The 20,658-nt window shown below is 43.9% G+C and overlaps 1 protein-coding gene and 1 long non-coding RNA gene across 14 annotated transcripts in view; one reads left to right on the top strand and one right to left on the bottom strand.

Annotated features, from left to right (window-relative positions):
- PCSK5 (proprotein convertase subtilisin/kexin type 5) overlaps positions 1-20,658 on the bottom strand; it is a 457,726-nt gene that overhangs the window by 14,649 nt on the left and 422,419 nt on the right. For both annotated transcript variants that reach the window (XM_038527061.1, XM_038527060.1), the window contains 5 exons: positions 20,001-20,218; positions 18,741-18,977; positions 16,542-16,772; positions 15,159-15,336; positions 4,180-4,397 (listed from right to left, as the gene is read on the bottom strand). In XM_038527061.1, coding sequence (XP_038382989.1) covers positions 4,180-4,397; positions 15,159-15,336; positions 16,542-16,772; positions 18,741-18,977; positions 20,001-20,218 — 1,082 coding nt within the window. The remainder of the gene's footprint in view (positions 1-4,179; positions 4,398-15,158; positions 15,337-16,541; positions 16,773-18,740; positions 18,978-20,000; positions 20,219-20,658) is intronic.
- LOC119870832 overlaps positions 12,197-20,658 on the top strand; it is a 77,178-nt gene continuing 68,716 nt past the window's right edge. For 2 of the 12 annotated variants that reach the window (XR_005354139.1, XR_005354133.1), the window contains exons 1-3: positions 12,199-12,546; positions 13,640-13,827; positions 16,421-16,532. This is a non-coding gene — a long non-coding RNA (uncharacterized LOC119870832). Of the gene's footprint in view, positions 12,547-13,118; positions 13,254-13,639; positions 13,828-16,420; positions 16,533-20,658 lie in introns of all 12 variants that reach the window. The other 10 variants (XR_005354132.1, XR_005354138.1, XR_005354141.1 and 7 more) reach the window with 9 other exon arrangements.

The raw sequence follows: 20,658 nt of genomic DNA on the forward strand, positions 1-20,658 counted from the left end.
AAAAGATTTAAATGTGTGTATGGTTTGTATTATGTTTTAGTTGGATGGTGCTGGTACACCATGTTGGGAGTTACTCAGAAGAAATTCTAGGGCTGGTATGAATAGTGTATGACCACTCCCAGGCTAGTTTACATTGTCCACTAGTCTGAGCATTTTGCAGCTAAGAATAATATAATGTTTATGTCACTGATAGTCTTCTAAAATAATAAAAAAATATTGAGGACTCTCTCCAGCTTTTTTTCCTTCTTGGTATTTAGACTTATTTTTTTTTGTTATGGTTATAACCAGCCGAGGAAAGTGGGGAGGTGGGTCGTGACACTGACTCCATGGTTCAGAGAAACGCACAGGTGGCAGCCCCAAGCAGGAACAGGTGGTTCTGGAGCTAAATATCAAGACCAAGACCAACCACGCCTTGCGGGCAGGTGTCCTGGCTCAGCCCAGCAGCCCTGCAAGGAACCCCATGGACTCAGGTTCCTCTGAGCAGCAGCTCCTACTCTTCCAGCATCACTTCCTCTTGTAGCTTTTTCTGCTCTTCTGCTTGTAACTTCTTGGGCTTTTTCTGATTCGGAAAGAATTCACGGCCCCTCTGCTTCTGTTCCTTCTTGGGAAGCTCCTCCTCTCTTTTTCTTTCTCTCTCCAATTCTTCCTGTTTTTTTCTTTTCCTTGGCTCTGTTCTCTGCTCCTCCTCTTGGTGCTTTTATCTTCTTGGCTGTTCCAGCTCCTGAAGCCTCTCAAGCTGTTATTTCCTCAGTGAGGCATCACTCAGGTGTCTGGAGTCAGAGAAACTTTTTTTTTTTTTTTTTTAAGATTTTATGTATTTATTTGAGATAGAGAACATGAGCAGGAGGGGAGGAAGGCAGAAGGAGAGGGAGAAACAGACTCTCCACGGAGCAGGGAGCCCAAAGGGGCTCAATCCCAGCACCCTACCTGAGCTGAAGGCAGACACTTAACTGGCTGAGCCACCCAGGTGCCCAGAATCAAGAGAAACCTTATGTAGTGGCAGTGGCCTGGCACTCCTTGCCTTTCTACACGACCTTCGGTGGCACAGGGCACTCAGGGCTTGGATGAAGCCCATGTATGTACTTGCAGTATGCAACCTTGGCTTGGAAGTTCAAGTGTTCCCGAAATTGGAGGTGTGGAAGTTCTGGCCTGTCGTCTCCTCCCATTGGGGATCCAGCATGGGGATGTCCATGTTCCATATTTCCCCTGACTTATCAAGCACTTTGACCATGACCAACTTGCTGAGCTGACTCCTCAGGGCAAATAATTTGCAGGGCAGCCCCCTCCAAGTGACAGATGCCTGGCCTCTCTCTGGGTAGCATTTCATCCTCATCCTTTGTGTCATGGAAGAAAGAGTTCTCTGGCATGTGAGGAAATTGATTTTGAACTTGGCGGCATGCACCTTGACTTGGAGGAAGTCACTAAGCTTAATGACCTTGCCATGGAGGCAGGCCAGGAAAGAGGTGACCAGATTCTTGTCTACCTTGCCTTCCGAGTGGATGAAGTCCATGGTGCTCATAGAAATCTGCAGGGTGGAGACCTAGTGATCGTGCACCATGGTCGTAAGTCTTTTCAGCACTTCCTTGGCTGCTTCAGCTGTGGAGGGCCATGTTGATGGTCACCTTCATGATGGGCCTGAGACAGAGGCTGACAGAAGACAGAACGCCACCATCCTAGATGTGTCTTGGACTGTGGTAGCTGCTGTCTTAGCCCAGCCGGAGCTCCCCACTCGGCACCACCACTGTTTCCTGAAGGTGTCCTTGGCGCCACTGGCTGCCACCACTGCCTACCCCTATGTCTGTGCTAAGTGCTAGAGACACAAAGGTAAGTGAGACATATTAATTTGTGCCTTTGAGGACCTCAGTTTAGACACACAGAGAGAGATAAAGAATAAATAACATAAAATATGCCCTCTGGACTCCAGAGACCTGACTGCCTTGTTCACAGCTGAATCATTGTCTGGGCCATACTGTAAAGTAAAGATTTGTTGAATACATAAGTAGATTAATGAATGCAGAGTACTAAAGGAACACAGAACAGAGGGATTAAGGAAGGTTTTGTAGAGGAAATGCTGACTAATGGATTAGAAAGAGGTAGCCAGGCAAATCAGGCTGGAGAAAGTATTCAGGAAGGAGAAAGGGCAAGGTTTGCTCAAATTTGCAGTAACTGATTATACCTGGTTATAGAAGGTGGTGGAGGAAGTGGTGAGGAGTGAGGTGAGTCCTAGATGAAGAACCTCATATGCAGAGTTACTAAGATTCTATCCAAAAATCAATGGAGAGTCACTTTTTTTTTTTTAAAGTTTTATCATTTATTTGAGAAAGAGAATTTAAACAAGCATGGGGGAGGAGCAGAGGGAGAGATAAGCAGACTCTGTACTGAGTGTGGAGCTTGATGTTGGGCTTAATCTTGGGACCCTGAGATCAGATCCTGAGCCAAAACCAAGAGTTGGATGCTTAACCAACTGAGCCACTTAGGGCCCATTGGAAAGTCATTTTTAAGCAGAGAAATATTATTATGTTTTTTTGTCACATAGAAGGATCAATCTGAGAACATAATGGAGGACTAGTTGGTTATAGAATGGCTAATACTGGAAGCAAGAAGACCAACTAGAGATTGGTGAATAACTCAAGTAAGGGGAGATATGAGTTTGAAATAAGGCAGTGATACTACAAAGTAAAGAGAGGGACTGCCAGTTGCATTGCTGATGGCATCTGCACTGTTGTCAGTATCCCCTTCAGGAATGCTGAGATGTCCTGTTTCTGGACTGCGTTCCAGGGAGGGAGGCAGGGGTAGTGTTAACCAAAAAACTGCTAGACTGACAGGAGTAAGGGTAAAGGGGGAGAGAGAGAGAGAGAGAGATGAAATTTCTCATTCAAAAGGAACGTAAGGCCAAAAATCCAAAGTATATGGAAAAAATGAACATTAAGATGACAAACACAATCAACAATTAGAACATGAATTTACTTTAAAAAATACCAATTTTATAGAGAATTAAAAAAATATTTCTATTTATTTAAGAGAGAGCAGAATGCACGCAAGAGAGAGCACAAGCAGGGGTGAGGGGCAGAGGGAGAAGGACAAGCAGACTCCCCACTGAGCAGTCTCAACCCCAGGGCCCTGGGATCATGCCCTGAGCAGAAGGCAGATGCTTAACTGACTGAGCCACCAGGTATCCCTCAATTTTATAGAGAAATTTGACAAAGTTTTAAAAATCAGTATGTTGAAGGTATTCAAAGAATAAATGAAGTCATGATATCTATAAAGAAATGATAAATAAGGAAACACAAATGGGAAGATGTGAAACAAAAAGATATGGATATAAAAAGAAATAATTTAAAAGTAAATCACTTAAATAAAACTAAAATGATAGATGGGCTGAACTTTAAACACAGAGAACAAACTGGAGAAATGGAATAAAGCACTGAAGAATTAACCTAGTATAAACTATAGAGAGTGAAAGAAATAAAAACAAAACAGCATGTAGGAGACCTAGAGATCAGGAAAGTCTGAGTAATGTTAAATAAGGAATTCCAGCAAAGGAGAATAGAGGAAAGTGTGGAAAAGCAACATTTGGAGATCTAATAACTGAAAAATTTCCAATCTGAAAAAAAGACTTTGGGATTTGTTTATCTCGGGTTCATTCATTCATTCATTCATTCAGCAAACACTTAATGAGCACTTACTATGTAAGTGTTGGAGAGCAGGTCCATTGACAGAAAGAGTGACTATCAGAGGAAGCCCAGATTGTGTTTACTCTGGGACATGTTGATTGAAGAGTTCTCTGGGACAGAAAAGTAGGTATCAGGAAAGTAAGAATGGAGCTCAGGAGAGCTGGAGACAGACATCTCAAGCAGTTGTTGAAATGAGAAAAATAAAACTCCCTAGACAGATTCCAAGTTCAACAAGTAGAGGAGGGCAGAGCAGGTGGGAAACACGTCTTGGGGGAGATGAAGCCTGCGGATGGGAGGGTCTGAAGAGAGTAGTATAGCGCAGGGCAGCCCAGGGTGGGGGGCAGATGCAGAAGATGAGCCCGACAGAGGATGCTGCTGATGCTGGGGGCGACTGGCTGGATTGGCAAGCCAGAGGAAGCTCTACAGGTGATGAAAAAAGACGGACCAAGCGCGAAGGAATCCTATTTTTCCATTCATATATGTAAAATGACAGATACGCCCTCACCTTCGCATTTGTCGCAGGTTGGGTGGCATCTCTCACACGTCTTGGTTTTTTGCTCCGCGTAGTAATGCTCTGGGCAGGTGGGGTGACACTCTCCCTCGGAGCGGAGCAGAAAGAAAAATGTATCGCAGGACAGGCAGTCGGCGGGCCCCGGGCCCTGGCATGCCTTGCAGCTCTTGCTGCACCTCTCGCACCGTCCAGTGGAGATTTCTGCGTAGTACCTGAAACCAAGGGGGGAAGCAAAGAATGAATCCGGGGCTTTGCTCTTAAGTTGGGTGTGGTGGGAGAAGGCAAGATCGCGGAGGAGTAGGGTCCCCGGGTCACCTGGCCCCACCAACTTCCCTAGATAACTTTCAAGTCATCCTGAAAACCTACGACTTCGGCCTGAGATTTAAAGAGAGAACAGCTGGAACGCTACAGAGAGAAGAGTTCGCGCTTCTATCAAGGTAGGAAGGTGGAAAAAATAAAAGAAATTAAAAAGACTCCAGTGGGGGAGGGGCGGGCTAAGGGGGGCGGCGAGAGCCCCCAGGACAGGAAAGTCCAGGCCAGGAGAAGCAGGAACTTTAACAATCTTCCCGGATGGAAAGGCGCTGCAGGGAACTTGGGCAGGATCCCAGGAGGGGCAGTGGAGCCCCCAGGTTCCCGGGGTCACTAACAGAGGAGGGGCGCCTGGGGGACAGCGCACCGCACCACGCAGACCGAGCTCCCTAAAGGGCTGCAGCGCCCGGCGGGGCCCCGGGAGTAGCACAGGCGGCGGCTCCACAGAGGGGGCTGCACGGCCCCGGGAGCGCGATTCCAGCGGCGCAGGCCGGGGAGCCCAGGGCACCGGGGACACAGCCCAGGATCTGGCGCTCCCCCCGGGACAGGCAGAGGCGGGGAGGGCACAGGACAGCGAGGACCTCCTGCCACCTCCAGGCGGCCCCGAGCTGTGCAGGTCAGCGCCCCGCCCCGGAGTGTCCAGGCCCCTGCGGACTGGGGGCTGCGGGAGTTCCTGCGGGAGCTGACTCCAGGGCTGGGGAGCTGCCGCTGCCACTGTGCTTGTTCCTCCTGGTGTCACCCTGTGCCTGGGAGGGGCGGGGCCGCCAGGGAGCAGGGGCCTCACAGGATAAACAGCTCCCACTGAGCCCTGCACCTGGCAGGGGGTGGGGCAGCTCCCCCAGGTGCACACACCTGAGAATCAGCACAGCCGGCCCCTCCCCCGAAGACCAGCTGGAAGGACAGGGGAAGAGCAAGTTCTTGGCTGAGCAGCGCTAGAAAGCTCCAGGGAAAGTCGAGGGATTTACAGTATATAGAACCAGAGGATACCCCTCCTTATTTTTTGTTTTTATTTGTTTTTTATTTTTCTTTTTTCTCTTTTTTTTCCTTCCTTTTTCCAGTACAACTTGTTTTTAGCCACTCTGCACTGAGCAAAATGACTAGAAAGAGAACTCACCACTCAAGAAAGAATCAGAAACCGTACTGTCTCCCACAGAGTTACAGAATTTGAATTAAAGTTCGATGTCAGAAAGCCAATTCAGAAGCACAGTTATAAAGCTACTGGTGGCTCTGGTAAAAAGCATAAAGGATTCAAGAGACTTCATGACTGGAGAATTTAGATCTAATCAGGCCAAAATTAAAAATCAATTAAATGGGGGATCCCTGGGTGGCTCAGCAGTTTAGCACCTGCCTTTGGCCCAGGGTGTGATCCTGGAGTCCCGGGATCAAGTCCCATGTCGGGCTTCCGGCATGGAGCCTGCTTCTCCCTCCTCCTGTGTCTCTGCCTCTCTCTCTCTCTATGTCTATCATAAATAAATAAATCTTAAAAAAAAAATCAATTAAATGAGATGCAATCCAAACTGGAGGTCCTAACGATAAGGGTTAATGAGGTGGAAGAGTGAGTGACATAGAAGACAAGTTGATGGCAAGGAAGGAAGCTGAGGAAAAAAGAGAAAAATAATTAAAAGATTATGAGGAAAGGTTAAGGGAAATAAATGACAGCCTCAGAAGGAAAAATCTACATTTAATTGGGGTTTCAGAGGGCGCCAAAGGGGACAGAGGACCAGAAAGTGTATTTGAACAAATCATAGCTGAGAACTTCCCTAACTTGGGGAGGGAAACAGATTCAGATCCAGAAGATAGAGAGGTTTCCCCCCCTAAAATCAAGAAAAACCATTCAACACCTTGACATCTAATAGTGAAATTTGCAAATTCCAAAGATAAAGAGAAAATCCTTCAAGCATCAAGAGACAAGAGATCCCTAATTTATATGGGGAGAAATATTAGATTAACAGCAGACCTCTCTACAGAGACCTGGCAGGCCAGAAAGGGCTGGCAGGATATATTCAAGGTCCTAAATGAGAAGAACATGCAGCCAAGAATACTTCATCCAGCAAGGCTCTCATTCAGAATAGAAGGAGAGATAAAGAGCCTCCAAGATAAGCAGAAACTGAAAGAATATGTGACCATCAAACCAGCTCTGCAAGAAATATTAAGGGGAACTCTGTAAAAGAAAGAGGATGCCCAAAGAAATAACCCACAAAAACAGGGACTGAATAGGTATTATGATGACACTAAATTCATATCTTTCAATAGTAACTCTGAACATGAATGGGCTTAATGATCCCATCAAAAGGCGCAGAGTTTCAGACGGGATAAAAAAGCAAGACCCGTCTATTTGCTGTCTATAAGAGACTCATTTTAGACCTAAGGACAACTACAGCCCGAAAATAAAAGGTTGGAGAACCATTTACCATTCAAATGGTCCTCAAAAGAAAGCAGGGGTAGCAATCCTCATATCAGATAAATTGAAGTTTACCCAAAAGACTGTAGTAAGAGATGAAGAGGGACACTATATCATACTTAAAGGATCTATCCAACAAGAGGACCTAACAATCAAGAATATTTATGTCCCCAATGTGGGAGCTGCCAAGTATATCAATCAATTAATAACCAAAGTTAAGACATATTTCAATAATAATACACTTATACTGGGAGACTTTAACACGACACTTTCTACAAATGACAGATATCCTAAGCACAACATCTCCAAAGAAACAAGAGCTTTAAACCAGATGGATTTCACAGATATTTACAGAACTTTACATCCAAACACAACTGAATACACATTCTCCTCAAGTGCACATTGAACTTTCTCCAGAATAGACCACATACTGGGTCACAAATCAGGTCTTAACCCATACCAAAAGATTGGGATTGTCCCCTGCATATTTTCAGATCATAATGCTTTGAAACTAGAACTCAATCACAAGAAGAAATTTGGAAGAAATTCAAACACGTGGACAGCCCCGATGGCCCAGTGGTTTGGTGCCACCTTTGGCCCGGGATATGATCTTGGAGACCCGGGATCGGGTCCCACATCAGGCTCACTGCACGGAGCCTGCTTCTCCCTTTGCCTGTGTCTCTGCCTCTCTCTCTCTCTCTCTCTCTCTCTTTCTCTCTCTCTCATGAATAAAATAATAATAAAAAAAACACGTGGAGGTTAAAGACCATCCTGCTAAAAGATGAAAGGGTCAACCAGGAAATTAGAGAAGAATTAAAAAGATTCATGGAAACTAATGAGAATGAAGATACAACTGTTCAAAATCTTGGGGATACAGCAAAAGCAGTCCTGAGAAGGAAATACATCACAATACAAGCATCCCTCAAAAAACTGGAAAAACCTCAAATACACAAGTTAACCTTGCACCTAAAGGAACTGGAGAAAGAACAGCAAATAAAACCTACACCCAACAGAAGAAGAGAGTTAATAAAGATTTGAGCAGAACTCAATGAAATAGAGAACAGAAGAACTGTAGAACAGATCAACAAAACCAGGAGTTGGTTCTTTGAAAGAATAATAAGATAGATAAACCATTAGCCAGCCTCATTAAAAACAAAAGAGAAAAGATCTAATTATTAAAATCACGAATGAAAGAGGAGAGATCACAACCAATACCAAGGAAATACAAACGATTTTAAAAACATATTATGAGCCGTTTATTATACGCCAATAAATTAGGCAATCTAGAAGAAATGGACGCATTTCTGGAAAACTACAAATTACCAAAACTGGAACAGGAAGAAATAGAAAACCTGAAAAGGCCAATAGCCAGGGATGAAATTGAAGCAGTCATCAAAAACCTCCAAAGACACAAAAGTCCAGGGCCAGATGGCTTCCCAGGGGAATTCTATCAAATGTTTAAAGAAGAAACAATACCTATTCTACTAAAGCTGTTCCAAAAGATAGAAAGAGACAGAACACTTCCAAACTCGTTTTATGAGGCCAGCATCACCTTGATTCCAAAACCAAAGACCCTACCAAAAAGGAGAATTATAGACCAATATCCCTGATGAACACAGATGCAAAAATTCTCAACAAGGATCCAACAGTACATTAAGAGGATTATTCACCATGACCAAGTGGGATTTATCCCTGCGATGCAAGGCTGGTTCAACATGTGTAAAGCAATCAGTGTGATAGAGCATATCAACAAGAGAAAACACAAGAACCATATGATCCTCTCAGTAGGTACAGAGAAAACATTTGACAAAATACAGCATCCATTCCTGATCAAAACTCTTCAGAGAGTTTTATAGAGAAACTCTATAGAGAGAACATTCCTCAGCATCTTAAAAGCCATCTACAAAAAGCCCATGGCAAATATCATTCTCAATGGGGAAACACTGGGAGCCTTTCCCCTAAGATCAGGAACATGACAGGGATGTCCACTCTCACCATTGCTATTCAACATAGTACTAGAAGTCCTGGCCTCAGCAATCAGGCAACAAAAAGAAATAAAAGGCATTCAAATTGGCAAAGAAGAAGTCAAACTCTCCCTCTTTGTAGATGACATGATACTGTACATAGAAAACCCAAAGACTCCACCCCAAGATTGCTAGAACTCATACAGCAATTCGGCAGTGTGGCAGGATACAAAATCAATGCCCAGAAGTCAGTGGCATTTCTATACACTCACAATGAGACTGAAGAAAGAGAAATTAAGGAGTCCATCCCATTTACAATTGCACCCAAAAGCAGAAGATACCTAGGAATAAACCTAACCAAAGAGGTAAAGGATCTATACTCTAAAAACTACACAACACTTCTGAAAGAAATTGAGGAAGACACAAAGAGATGGAAAAATATTCCATGCTCATGGATTGGAAGAATTAATATTGTGAAAATGTCAATGCTACCCAGGGCAATTTACACTTTTAATGCAATCCCTATCAAAATACCATGGACTTTCTTCAGAGAGTTGGAACAAATAATCTTAAGATTTGTGTGGAATCAGAAAAGACCCCGAATAGCCAGGGGAATTTTAAAAAAGAAAACCATAGCTGGGGGCATCACAATGCCAGATTTCAGGTTGTTTTACAAAGCTGTGGTCATCAAGACAGTGTGGTACTGGCACAAAAACAGACACATAGATCAATGGAACAGAATAGAGAACCCAGAAGTGGACCCTCAACTTTATGGTCAACTAATATTCGATAAAGGAGGAAAGACTATCCATTGGAAGAAAGACAGTCTCTTCAATAAATGGTGCTGGGAAAATTGGACATCCACATGCAGAAGAATGAAACTAGACCACTCTCTTGCACCAGACACAAAGATAAACTCAAAATGGATGAAAGATCTAAATGTGAGACAAGATTCCATCAAAATCCTAGAGGAGAACACAGGCAACACCCTTTTTGAACTCGGCCACAGTAACTTCTTGCAAGATACATCCACGAAGGCAAAAGAAACAAAAGCAAAAATGAACTATTGGGACTTCATCAAGATAAGAAGCTTTTGCACAGCAAAGGATACAGTCAACAAAACTAAAAGACAACCTACAGAATGGGAGAAGATATTTGCAAATGACATATCAGATAAAGGGCTAGTATCCAAGATCTAGAAATAACTTATTAAACTCAACAGCAAAGAAACAAACAATCCAATCATGAAATGGGCAAAAGACATGAACAGAAATTTCACCAAAGAAGACCTAGACATGGCCAACAAGCACATGAGAAAATGCTCTGCATCACTTGCCATCAGGGAAATACAAATCAAAACCACAATGAGATACCACCTCACCCCAGTGAGAATGGGGAAAATTAACAAGACAGAAAACAACAAATGTTGGAGAGGATGTGGAGAAAGGGGAACCCTCTTGCACTTTTGGTGGGAATGTGAACTGGTGCAGCCACTCTGGAAAACTGTGTGGAGGTTCCTCAAAGAGTTAAATATAGATCTGCCCTAGGACCCAGCAATTGCACTGCTGGGGATTTACCCCAAAGATACAGATGCAGTGAAATGGCAGGACACCTGCACCCCGATGTTTCTAGCAGCAATATCCACAATAGCCAAACTGTGGAAGGAGCCTCGGTGTCCATCGAAAGATGAATGGATAAGGAAGCTGTGGTCTATGTATACAATGGAATATTACTCAGCCATTAGAAATGACAAATACCCACCATTTGCCTCAACGTGGATGGAACTGGAGGGTATTATGCTGAGTGAAGTAAGTCAATTGGACAAACATTATATGGTCTCATTCATTTGGGGAATATAAAAAATAGTGAAAGGTATTAAAGGGGAAGGGAGAGAAAATGAGTGGGAAATATCAGTGAGGGTGATGGAACATGAGAGACTCCTATCTCTGGGAAATGAACAAGAGGTAGTGGAAGGGGAGGTGGGCGGGGGGTGGGGGTGACTGGGTGACAGGCACTGAGGGGGGCACTTGACGGGATGAGCACTGGGTGTTATGCTATATATTGGCAAGTAGAACTCCAATAAAAGAATAAAAAAAAAGTTGGGTGTGGTGGAAAAATCATGGTTAGTGGGACAGTGTTTGTTCCCAAGTGGGGTGACTTAAGACTCTCCTCATAAAATTGACTCAGTAGATCCATTCCCATAGGCACACCTCATTTTATTACGCTGTGCTTCATTGCGCTTCGCAAATATCATGCTTTTTACAAACCAAAGGTATGTGGCAACCCTGCACAGAGCAAGTCTATCGGTGCTGTTTTTCCGATAGCATCTGCTCACTTCACGTCCTTTTTCACATTTTGGTAATTCTCAATAGTTCAAATTTTTCATTATTGTTACACTTTTTTTTTTAAATTTTTATTTATTTATGATAGTCACACACACACAGAGAGAGAGAGGCAGAGACACAGGCAGAGGGAGAAGCAGGCTCCATGCACCGGGAGCCTGATGTGGGATTCGATCCCGGGTCTCCAGGATCGCGCCCTGGGCCAAAGGCAGGCGCTAAACCGCTGCGCCACCCAGGGATCCCTGTTACACTTTTTATGGGGATCTGTGATCAGGGATTACTGAAAGCTCTGATGACGGTTAGCATTTTTTAGCAATCAAGTATTTTTAAAGTCAGGTATGGATCTCACTCTTCTAGGCTTAATGCTACTGCATACTTAATGGACTACAGTGTGGTGTAAGCCTAACTTTTATATATATACACTAGGAAACCTGAAACTTCCCTTGACTTGCTCTGTTGCGGTATTTGCTTTATTGCAGTGGTCTGGAAGTGAACCACAGTATCTCCAGGGTTTGCCTGTAATGATACTAATAAATATAATGACTCTCAGTTTTCTTATCTTTTTTCTTTTTTAAAAAATTATTTATTTATTCATGAGAGACAGAGAGAGGGAGAGAGAGGCAGAGACACAGGCAGAGGGAGAAGCAGGCTCCATGCAGGGAGCCCGATGTGGGACTCGATCCCGGGGCCCCAGGATCACACCCCGGGCGAAAGACGGCGCTAAACCTCTGAGCCACCCAGGCTGCCCTCAGTTTTCTTATCTTCAAATTGGGCACTACAATCCCACCCCTTCTATTTGTATTAAATTATGTAAGGACACAAAAGGACTTATCATATGTAGCGGAGCCACAATAATTATTCCCTACTTTTGCCTTCTCTATACCCATATGCTTCTCCACTGGAAAATTCAAGTTTCAAGTGTTATTGAATGGGATCAGGGTATGGGAGCTGTTTCTAGTGCCTCTGAGTGATTCTTCTAGTTTCTCAGTTTTAAAAAACCTCTATTGTGAAATAAGAGGTGACATGAGTGATGCTAGTGTTTACGTAATAATAGATGTAACCTCTGAAAAAAATTTTGGAGGCTAGAGAGAACCATAATCACTGTTCATCAACTTTTTACTACATAACTGACCATGCACTGGGGAATTCATAAACATCAATTCACCTTAATGAACCTAAATTGAGACACTAGAGCATGGAAGTCGGGAGCTTGCCTTTTGGAACAAACTGCATGGAGTCAAAGCCAAGCAATTCCACTTATGAGCTGTGCGACCCCGAGCAAGTCACACAACGTCCCTGTGCCTCAAGTCTGTAATATGAGGCTAATGTTAGTAGGTAAAATTAAGTAAGTTATTATTGAGAAAATTGTTAGAACAGTGCCGGGTTCATTATAAGTAGCACATATTAGTGATAATTATGAATCATATGATTAAATCTAAAAGCAAACCCAATCCCTATTTTACAAAGGAGGCTCAGAGAATTTAGACGGTTGGCTTAATGTCAAGCTTGTGAAGCAGGCTACTGTGATTTGAGCATATCTGTTACATACCTGCTATAACAAAGCAGGGCAAAGTAAGTAAAAAAAAATTTCCAGTAAGATAGAAGAGAGAAAAGAAATCATTGGCAAAGATGAGCTTCTATGGGTCATCTGATCCTTCTTGGCATCTCTGGACACTGGCACACTTAAACTATCCTAGAAACTGGAAGGTTTGCCCTTGGCTTCTCTGATGTGAAACTATTTGCTACATTAGTTTCCTTAGAATTTATTTCATTTCTTCTAATTCGTTGGAAACTAAAACCCAGGCTAGGTAGTGCTGAGCCTGCCTCTACCTAGCCACCTGTCACTGACCTGAGCGAGGCTCTTGTACCTCAGTGGCCTGGCTTGTGGCAAATCAGGCCTTGCTTTACCTTCTGCAGTGAGGTGAGAAGCAATTATTGCCCAATCAGTAAAAGACAGGGTGATGAAGGGAGGACAAAGAAAACATCAATCACGAACTGAAGAGCTGATAAAGACCACAGAACAGAAGGTCCGAAAGAGAGCCACCGGAAAAGGTAGAAACCCACATTTTCCCACACAGAGAATACATGGGCTTGAAGTCAGAAGATCTGATTTCCCATCGTGGCCCTACTATGTATTAGTGGCCTTGTGACTTTGGGCAAGTCACTTAAGTTCCTTGAGCCTCAAGTTTCTCATCTGTAAAATGGGGAGAATAAATCAATCTCTGAGGATTGTTGGAGAACCAAATCATAGTTTAAAAATATATTCTGAAAAAAATATATATTCTGAGTAGAAATTCTTTGTAAACTCCAAAGCAGCGTACATGTTCTTTACTAAAGTTACTAATGTGATGAGTTGTTTTTAAGATGAAAAGCATTAGTAGGGACTGTGAGGAAGAGAGCTTATTAATACACCATTTTACTTTTTTAATACACCATAGGTCTTAAAAATTATCAGAGGACAAGACAGTGGAGGGTGGACTAGACATGATTAAAAGAGTACAACACCGCTTCTTCCTTCGATGACTTGTGTGATGTGGCAATGCAATCTCCAGAACCTCAATACCTTGAATCAGATTTTGCGCACAAGCACAAACATTAATTGGAGGCTTCCAAAACTTGCTCTGAGGTAAAAGATAATTATGTGTGTGAGTAAAGGTTCAGAGGATCATATACCTGCCTTTTCAAGGCAAAGAGATTTACCATACGAAGTTGATGCGGTGCAAGAGGAACATTGATTTTATAAGAGGAACCATTTCTATTAAATATTTCCACTAATACCTCATTAATATCCCATTTGTTCCCCATTAAAGAGATTTATGGCAACCTGTACCTCTCTTCTCAGTGGGTAATTTCACACACTTCACAACGGAACAATTGTCTTCTTAATTCCGTGGTCCACAGTCTATTTAGATCACAGGATTACACCCTTTTGTGTAAAGAGTATTTAATGACTTGATTTGAGGGAGATGGAGATTACTTTTATTGGATCCAGATCTTTTCAGGCATTTTCTGGAATGAAGATAAAAGCTAAGCCAGGTGGCCCCATCTCCCTCCCTTGTTGGGTAGGGCCCTTTCTTCATGGATCAATTTGGCTGCTGTTTTTGAGGGGTGAGGTGTGTGACTTTGTGCTGTGTGTTGCAGTAATATGTATGAAAAATAAGAGGTTTTTTTTTCAGGTGCTTTTAACTTTCTTGGTAAGAAATCTATGGGAAGAATCCATTCCTTTTTGTATTTTAAGATTTGTTTTGTTTTTAAGATCTGTTATTTATTTGAGAGAGAGTGAGAGAGAACATGAATGGGGGTGGGCAGAGGGAGAGGGAAAAGTAGACTGTTGAGCAGAGAGCTGGATCCCAGGGGTATAAGTGGGAATATTTAACTGAAATTTTTCCCTTTGTAAAATCAGTGCCCACATACATTACTTAGACTTCACCTATTAAATCTGATCGGAACAAATCCTAATGCAGAAGAGAAAGAAACTACATGTATAGTCTTAGACTTCTCTAAGGGAAGAGTGCTTTGCCTCTGTCTTGTGATCTCCTGTACCTTCAAATTAGTAGTGAAGTTTGACACGTGATTCTGACTTGATAATCGACCCTTAATGTTATCTCACTGGGTCACTCTGCCTCTCTTCTGTCCTCATCCATTATATGAACTAGCTGAAATCCTTTTTTTTTTTTTTTTTTAAAGATATTTATTTAAGAATCTCTACATCCAACGTGAGGCTCAAACTCATGACCCCAAAATCAAGGGTTGCGTGCTCTACCGACTGAGCCAGCCGGTCAGTAGAGCTGATATCCTTTAGGGACCATTAGACCTCAGTTGGACTCTCCTCTTCATTTCTTAGTAGCACCGAGACTTCAGTCTGGTGTCGTAGAATTTAGCTTCCTCGTCTGCCAAATGAGTTTGCCAAGAGTGCTGTCTAGAGTGGTTTTGGGAAACGAGTGTGGAGCACCTTACCCTTCCCTGCAGTAGAGGAGGCACTCCTTTTCCAGTTGGAATAAACCTGGTTGGCAGGAGAGGCACTGTGTGCTGCGTCTCCCTTCACATGTCCTACAGGAGTTGTGGCAGGGGACACACTGGTGGCTGTCCTCATCAGCGTAGTAGCCCTCGGGGCAGTCCTGCACGCAGATCGTGTCTGCCAAGGAAGGAAAAGAGTCTGCCTTGATATCAGGTATGACATGTGTCTCCCAAACCTCCTCTCTGTGCTCCCCTCTGTGAACCATGGTGGGAGTGGTGGATGCAGGAGGAAGGAGACGATGTCCCTCTGAGTATCTTGCTTCTCAGGTCTCCTGGGTTGGGGAGATAGATGCTAACACTTTCCAGATCTTGGGCATATTTCTCTCCCCGCTCCCCGCTCCTCATGCTCCTCCACTGCTCCTTCTTCTGGCTGAGTGAATTTTGCTTCATTTTCTTTCTCACATGCCTGTGTGAAGCCTAATCATGCTATCCCTGGAAACCTGAGGGCATTGCTTCACATCAGAGATAACCTGCAAATATGATCTGCTGGAGGTGGCCAGCCTCAGACCATGCCAGACTTCAGAAGATTTATTAATCACTGGTTGCAAAAGCCGGGGGAAATTCTGATGAGGGGCTGAGTACCCGCATGTTTGTAAAGTGTCTCTCCACCAACTGCTTATTAATCCAAGGGAACATAGTAACTAAGCAATGGAGACATTGGACAGCACTCTGAACAGATGACCACAGCTAGCATCCCTGTTGAAGTATTCTGGCTGAGAATGCATCATCTCCATGCAGCCGTGGGCAGCCTCACACAGGCTCCAATGGACGGACAGGGACCATATTCTTCTAAAATGTTGATACGATGTAGAAAAACTGTCTGTGGAAATGTTTCAGATTAAGGGGGGCTTCAGAGAGCAATACCTGGTTGGAAACTGGCTCCTGTTCCAAGGGGGAATTGCCACACTTATAAAACAGATGATATAGTAAAGTAGTGATGTTAAATTCACTTGCATCGACAACTGTACCATGGCTATGTAAAAAAGCATCCCTATTTTTAGGAAATACAGACCAAAGTATTAAAGCTAAAGGAGCCACAATGTGTAGGTCACATCCTCAGATGATCCGGAAAATATTTATTGGAGATTGAGAGAGAGCAAGAGTAAGCTAGTGATTGAGTAAATGGGGTACAAGATTAGGGGTGGGCAGAGTGGGTGAAGGGTACATGTGTGATGTTCTTTGTACTTTTGTTTTTTCTGTAGGTTTGAAAATTTTCCAAATATAAAGTGAAAAATTAGAAAGATACCAAATACCTCCTGGGCACCAGTTTTGCAGCTGGAGGGAAAGAAAGAGCCAGCCCTCAGCCGAGGAAAGGTAACTCACTGAGAAGAAGTCTGTCCCTTGGGCAGGAGTGACACTGTTCCTCTGTGGGCCCAGTGCAGCGGAAGCACTTAGCATGGCAGGGCTTGCATTTCAGAGCCTGCACATCCCAGTACTCAGAGTGGGTGCATTCCTCGTGAGGCATGCAGGTTCCGTGGCTGTTGACCTGCAGGCCTTCCTTACAGGTGGTGCACCTCCCAGATGACAAGCAGGTCTGGCAGGACTTGTGGCAATCTGTTGGCACAGTGAGAGCAGAAGAGCTAGTGAGAGAGGGCTGGGGTCCCCGCTGGAAGGTGTGTTTCCATTCCTTCCTCCTCTGTTTCAGAGATTTCTAGGGTTCCAGGTCAAGGACATGGGGCCACCAGTTGGGTAGAGCTCTGGGGCTCTGGGTAGAGCATTCTAGTCAAATGAGAAGGAAGATGGCCATTGCACATTCTCTATACTATCTAGGGAGCCTCTTCTTGCACCATCCAGAAATACTGGACTCAGTGTAGTTACCCAAACTGCAACAAAATAATAAGCAATTCTGTAGAGTACAGAATTGTCATACGCTGGTTTGTGGCCTGCTCACCCCGTAACTCTTATGCTATGGTCTTCCACTGACCTCTCAGAACCCCTGGAGCTTAATACTAACATAACAATTGTTGGGGTGTATTATAATTATCTGTTGATCAAAAAAAAAAAAGCCTCTTTTGTATTCATTGATGAGCGCACAGTCCCCTGTGAGGGGGCCTGGCATGTAGCAGGTGCTCAGTAAATTTTTGTTAGGCAAATAAAAACAAAACCATTCATTTATCCCTGGAATTTTAGTAATTGCTGTTCCCTCTGCCTAGAATAAAGGTGCAGTTTGTTTCCTTCTGTTTTTCTTTTTTATCCTTTTCTTTTAAAAGGATTTTATTTATTCATTCATGACAGACACACACATCTTCTGCCCAGGTTCTAGTCCATGCTCTTTCAGCTGGAACATGGACACTAGAGTGCCATACGTAAAACACGCCAGATCATCAGGCTAGAGCAGAAAGCTGTCAGGAGTCGGCTACATCTTCATGTCCCGTGATATGAAAAACATTTTCCTGGGACACCTAGGTGGCTCAGTGGTTGAGTGTCTGCCTTCGGCTCAGGTCATGATCCCGGGGTCCTGGAATCGAGTCCTGCATCAGGCTCCCTGCAGGGATCCTGCTTCTCCCTCTGCCTGTGTCTCTGCCTCTCTCTCTGTGTCTCTCATGAATACATAAACAAAAAGTCTTAAAAAAAGAAAGAAAAGAAAAAATAATTTCTCTGAGTTTGTCCTGGGACATGGGGGGCCTGGGGTCTCTCTTGCTACGTGGGTGCACCCTCAAGCTCCTGCTGCTGTTGGGACCACCTGTGCACATCTAAGCAGTGCTTGCTGGATGGCAACATGGGGCCAGGTTACTACTGGCTGCCTAGCTGGAGTGAAACTCCAGGAAACGCCAGTTTTCAGGAAACTCTGGAGAAGTTCACCCAGGATGATTCATTTGTTTTGCGAATTCTGACAATAGACCACTTATTGTATTTTTCCTGTTCTGAGGCAAACAGTTGATACCTAGGCAAAACATCAGGAGGCATAAACAAGAGCAGATCCCTGCTTGAGCAGGGAGGGGTTGACCTGCTGGGGGTTAGGGGGGCGTACGGGTCCCCAGGGTCCTCAGGGCAGGAGCTGCCGAAGCACATAAGGAGCCACAGAGTGGGAGCAGATCCATGAGTGACTCAAGACACACCAAGAAAATCCTCTGTGGCACAGCTCGCCTCATACTGCTGTAAAGTGGCTTCAAGTTTTAAGAAAAAAAAAATCTTCCATTTTGGGTGACTTGTGAAGGCTCATCTCTGCTGTGAAACTTCACATGAGAATTCTTTTTGATCAGTAGTTCAGAGCTGAACTTTTATTTTTTTATTTTTTTTTATTTTTGTTTTTGTTTTTCAGAGCCCCTTTTGTGAGGAGGGTCAGTCTGATGTGTTATTAAGAAAAGTTATGTGGTCAAAGCTTATGAATGATTCATGTTAAAAGTAAATAATAAATTAGGGCAGATTCAAAGTCTGCTTTCTTGAGCAGGAGGGAAATGGATGGGATGACAGCTTTGGGGCTGGAACCCTGCAAACCCCAGCACCTGCTTCATCTCAGCAGAAACCCACAGTTGTGTCAGGCTCCCTGGGATGCTTGGCCATGCCCCCGCGAGTCTTTACCTCTGCAATCCTTAGTCTCTTTTTCATAGTAAGTTCCCACTGGGCACTCGTCCAAACACTGTCCATCATAGAAAACCAAGGAGGGCTCGGCACAGAGGTCACAGTCATCGGCTGAGGGGCCACTACACTCCAGACAGTCTTCGTGGCAGGGGATACACTGGCCTAAGTCTGCATAGAAGCTTTGGGGACAGGATTGATGACACATATCCTTGTACAGGAACGACTGAGGCATACATTCTAGGGGAAAGAGGATGCAGCAAGTTACCCCCAGGACACAGGAGAAAGGAATTCATTCCTTTTGTAGTGCGCTGGCCTGTCCGGACCACACCGGCTCCTTTGTTCTGAGTGTTTCATGTACGTGCCCCATGACATCTCTAAGCTTTGGGAGAGAAGACCACATAGGGTGGCCTGTTGATGTGGCTCTGGGTTTACAGCCTGAAATGATCTGCCCTTTGGAGGTGTAAAAAAAAAAAAAAAATGCAGTGCTGTGGCAGACCAGCTATGGCTGAGGTGCTGGAGGTATTGTTGACGACCCAGAAAACTTGCTCTATTCAATCCAAAAGTGGTTTAAAAATCCTTGCATTAATTAAATTTTCATTCAATGATAGGGTAGGTCAGTGACATAGACATGGTTGCTCAGTGTGAGGAATGCATTGTGGGTTTCTTTCATTTGTATTCATTGGGAGGGAAACCAAGAAAACATAGTCACACCAAGAAAATCTTTTCGATAGAACAGCACCAGTTAAATGAATCTTGCTCTGGAAAGGAAATTAGCCCTTCATTGGAGATAATAGCAGAAAAAAAAATTCCTAGCCAGAGTGCTATTCTGTCACCTGAACTTTTCTTTCGTATCTTTTGTGACAGTGGCAATTCTCTAGCTACCTCTGTGTTCCATTAATATCAGCCTCTTCTATAAGATTTTGGGCTCAAAGAGGCAGGAACTTTGGGTTCTTATTTTTATCTCTAGCAGCTGGGATGGTGAGTGGCACACTCCTAAGTGCTCAGTACACCTGTGCGGAAGAAATCATGCAGCAAAGGGGTTTGCATTTGTCTTGGCTTGAAGAATCTATAATGGGAAGGCATTAAACTCATCTTTGATTTCCTCAGTGATGTGCACAGAGGTGGTTATATTTCAGTAAAGGTAGGGAGACTGGTTCTCTCCATTCTGCATGGGCACCCTCCCCACCCAGCTCAGATCATCGGTCCCCAGGGAGGGTGGTTTGTGAGAGCCACACTCTCCCCTGGGATGCTCCCAGGTACCTTTGCATGTTTTCTCATGGATGCAGTCCTGACACATCTCAGGGCAATGCTTGCACACCCCCTCCATGGCCACGTGCCTCTCAGGGCAGGCTTCCCAGCATGCTCCCTGGTGCAGGATGAGGCTTCCTTGGCAAGAGTGGCAGTTGGTGGCATTTCCTTCACATGTTCTGCAAGGAGAGCTACAGGGCATACACGTACTGTCTTCTGCGTAGAAGCCCCTGTGTGGAGGACAGAGCACACCTGGAGAAGCTTTCCAACTAGGGAAATGAGTCACGCTTGGTGGCACAGGATTTGGGACTTGAAGAAAAAACTAGAGGGACTATTGCTATTGTGGGACCGAATGAGGCCATCAGACTTCCCAAGAAAGAGCAGTTAGAAATCAAATCTGGGAGGAGAAAAAGGAAAGGTACAGGCATTAATTATCCTTGTGAATTTGGTTTGTTTAAAGACAATTTGTGTTAATTTGTGTAGAGTTTGGCTATCTTCCGGGTCCCCATTTTATCTCCTAATTTCTTTTCTTTTTTAATTAGAGCCTTATGTTAGAGTAGAAGATGCTTTTAATGCATTTTTAATGAGAAATTTTAATTTAATAAATTACTGAATTTAGTACTTAATATAAAATGATCATTCATAATTAGGTTAAGAAGTTGTTTTTAAA

Source organism: Canis lupus, chromosome 1, assembly GCF_011100685.1.
Source record: "Canis lupus familiaris isolate Mischka breed German Shepherd chromosome 1, alternate assembly UU_Cfam_GSD_1.0, whole genome shotgun sequence".
In the NCBI taxonomy this organism is placed as follows: domain Eukaryota; kingdom Metazoa; phylum Chordata; class Mammalia; order Carnivora; family Canidae; genus Canis; species Canis lupus.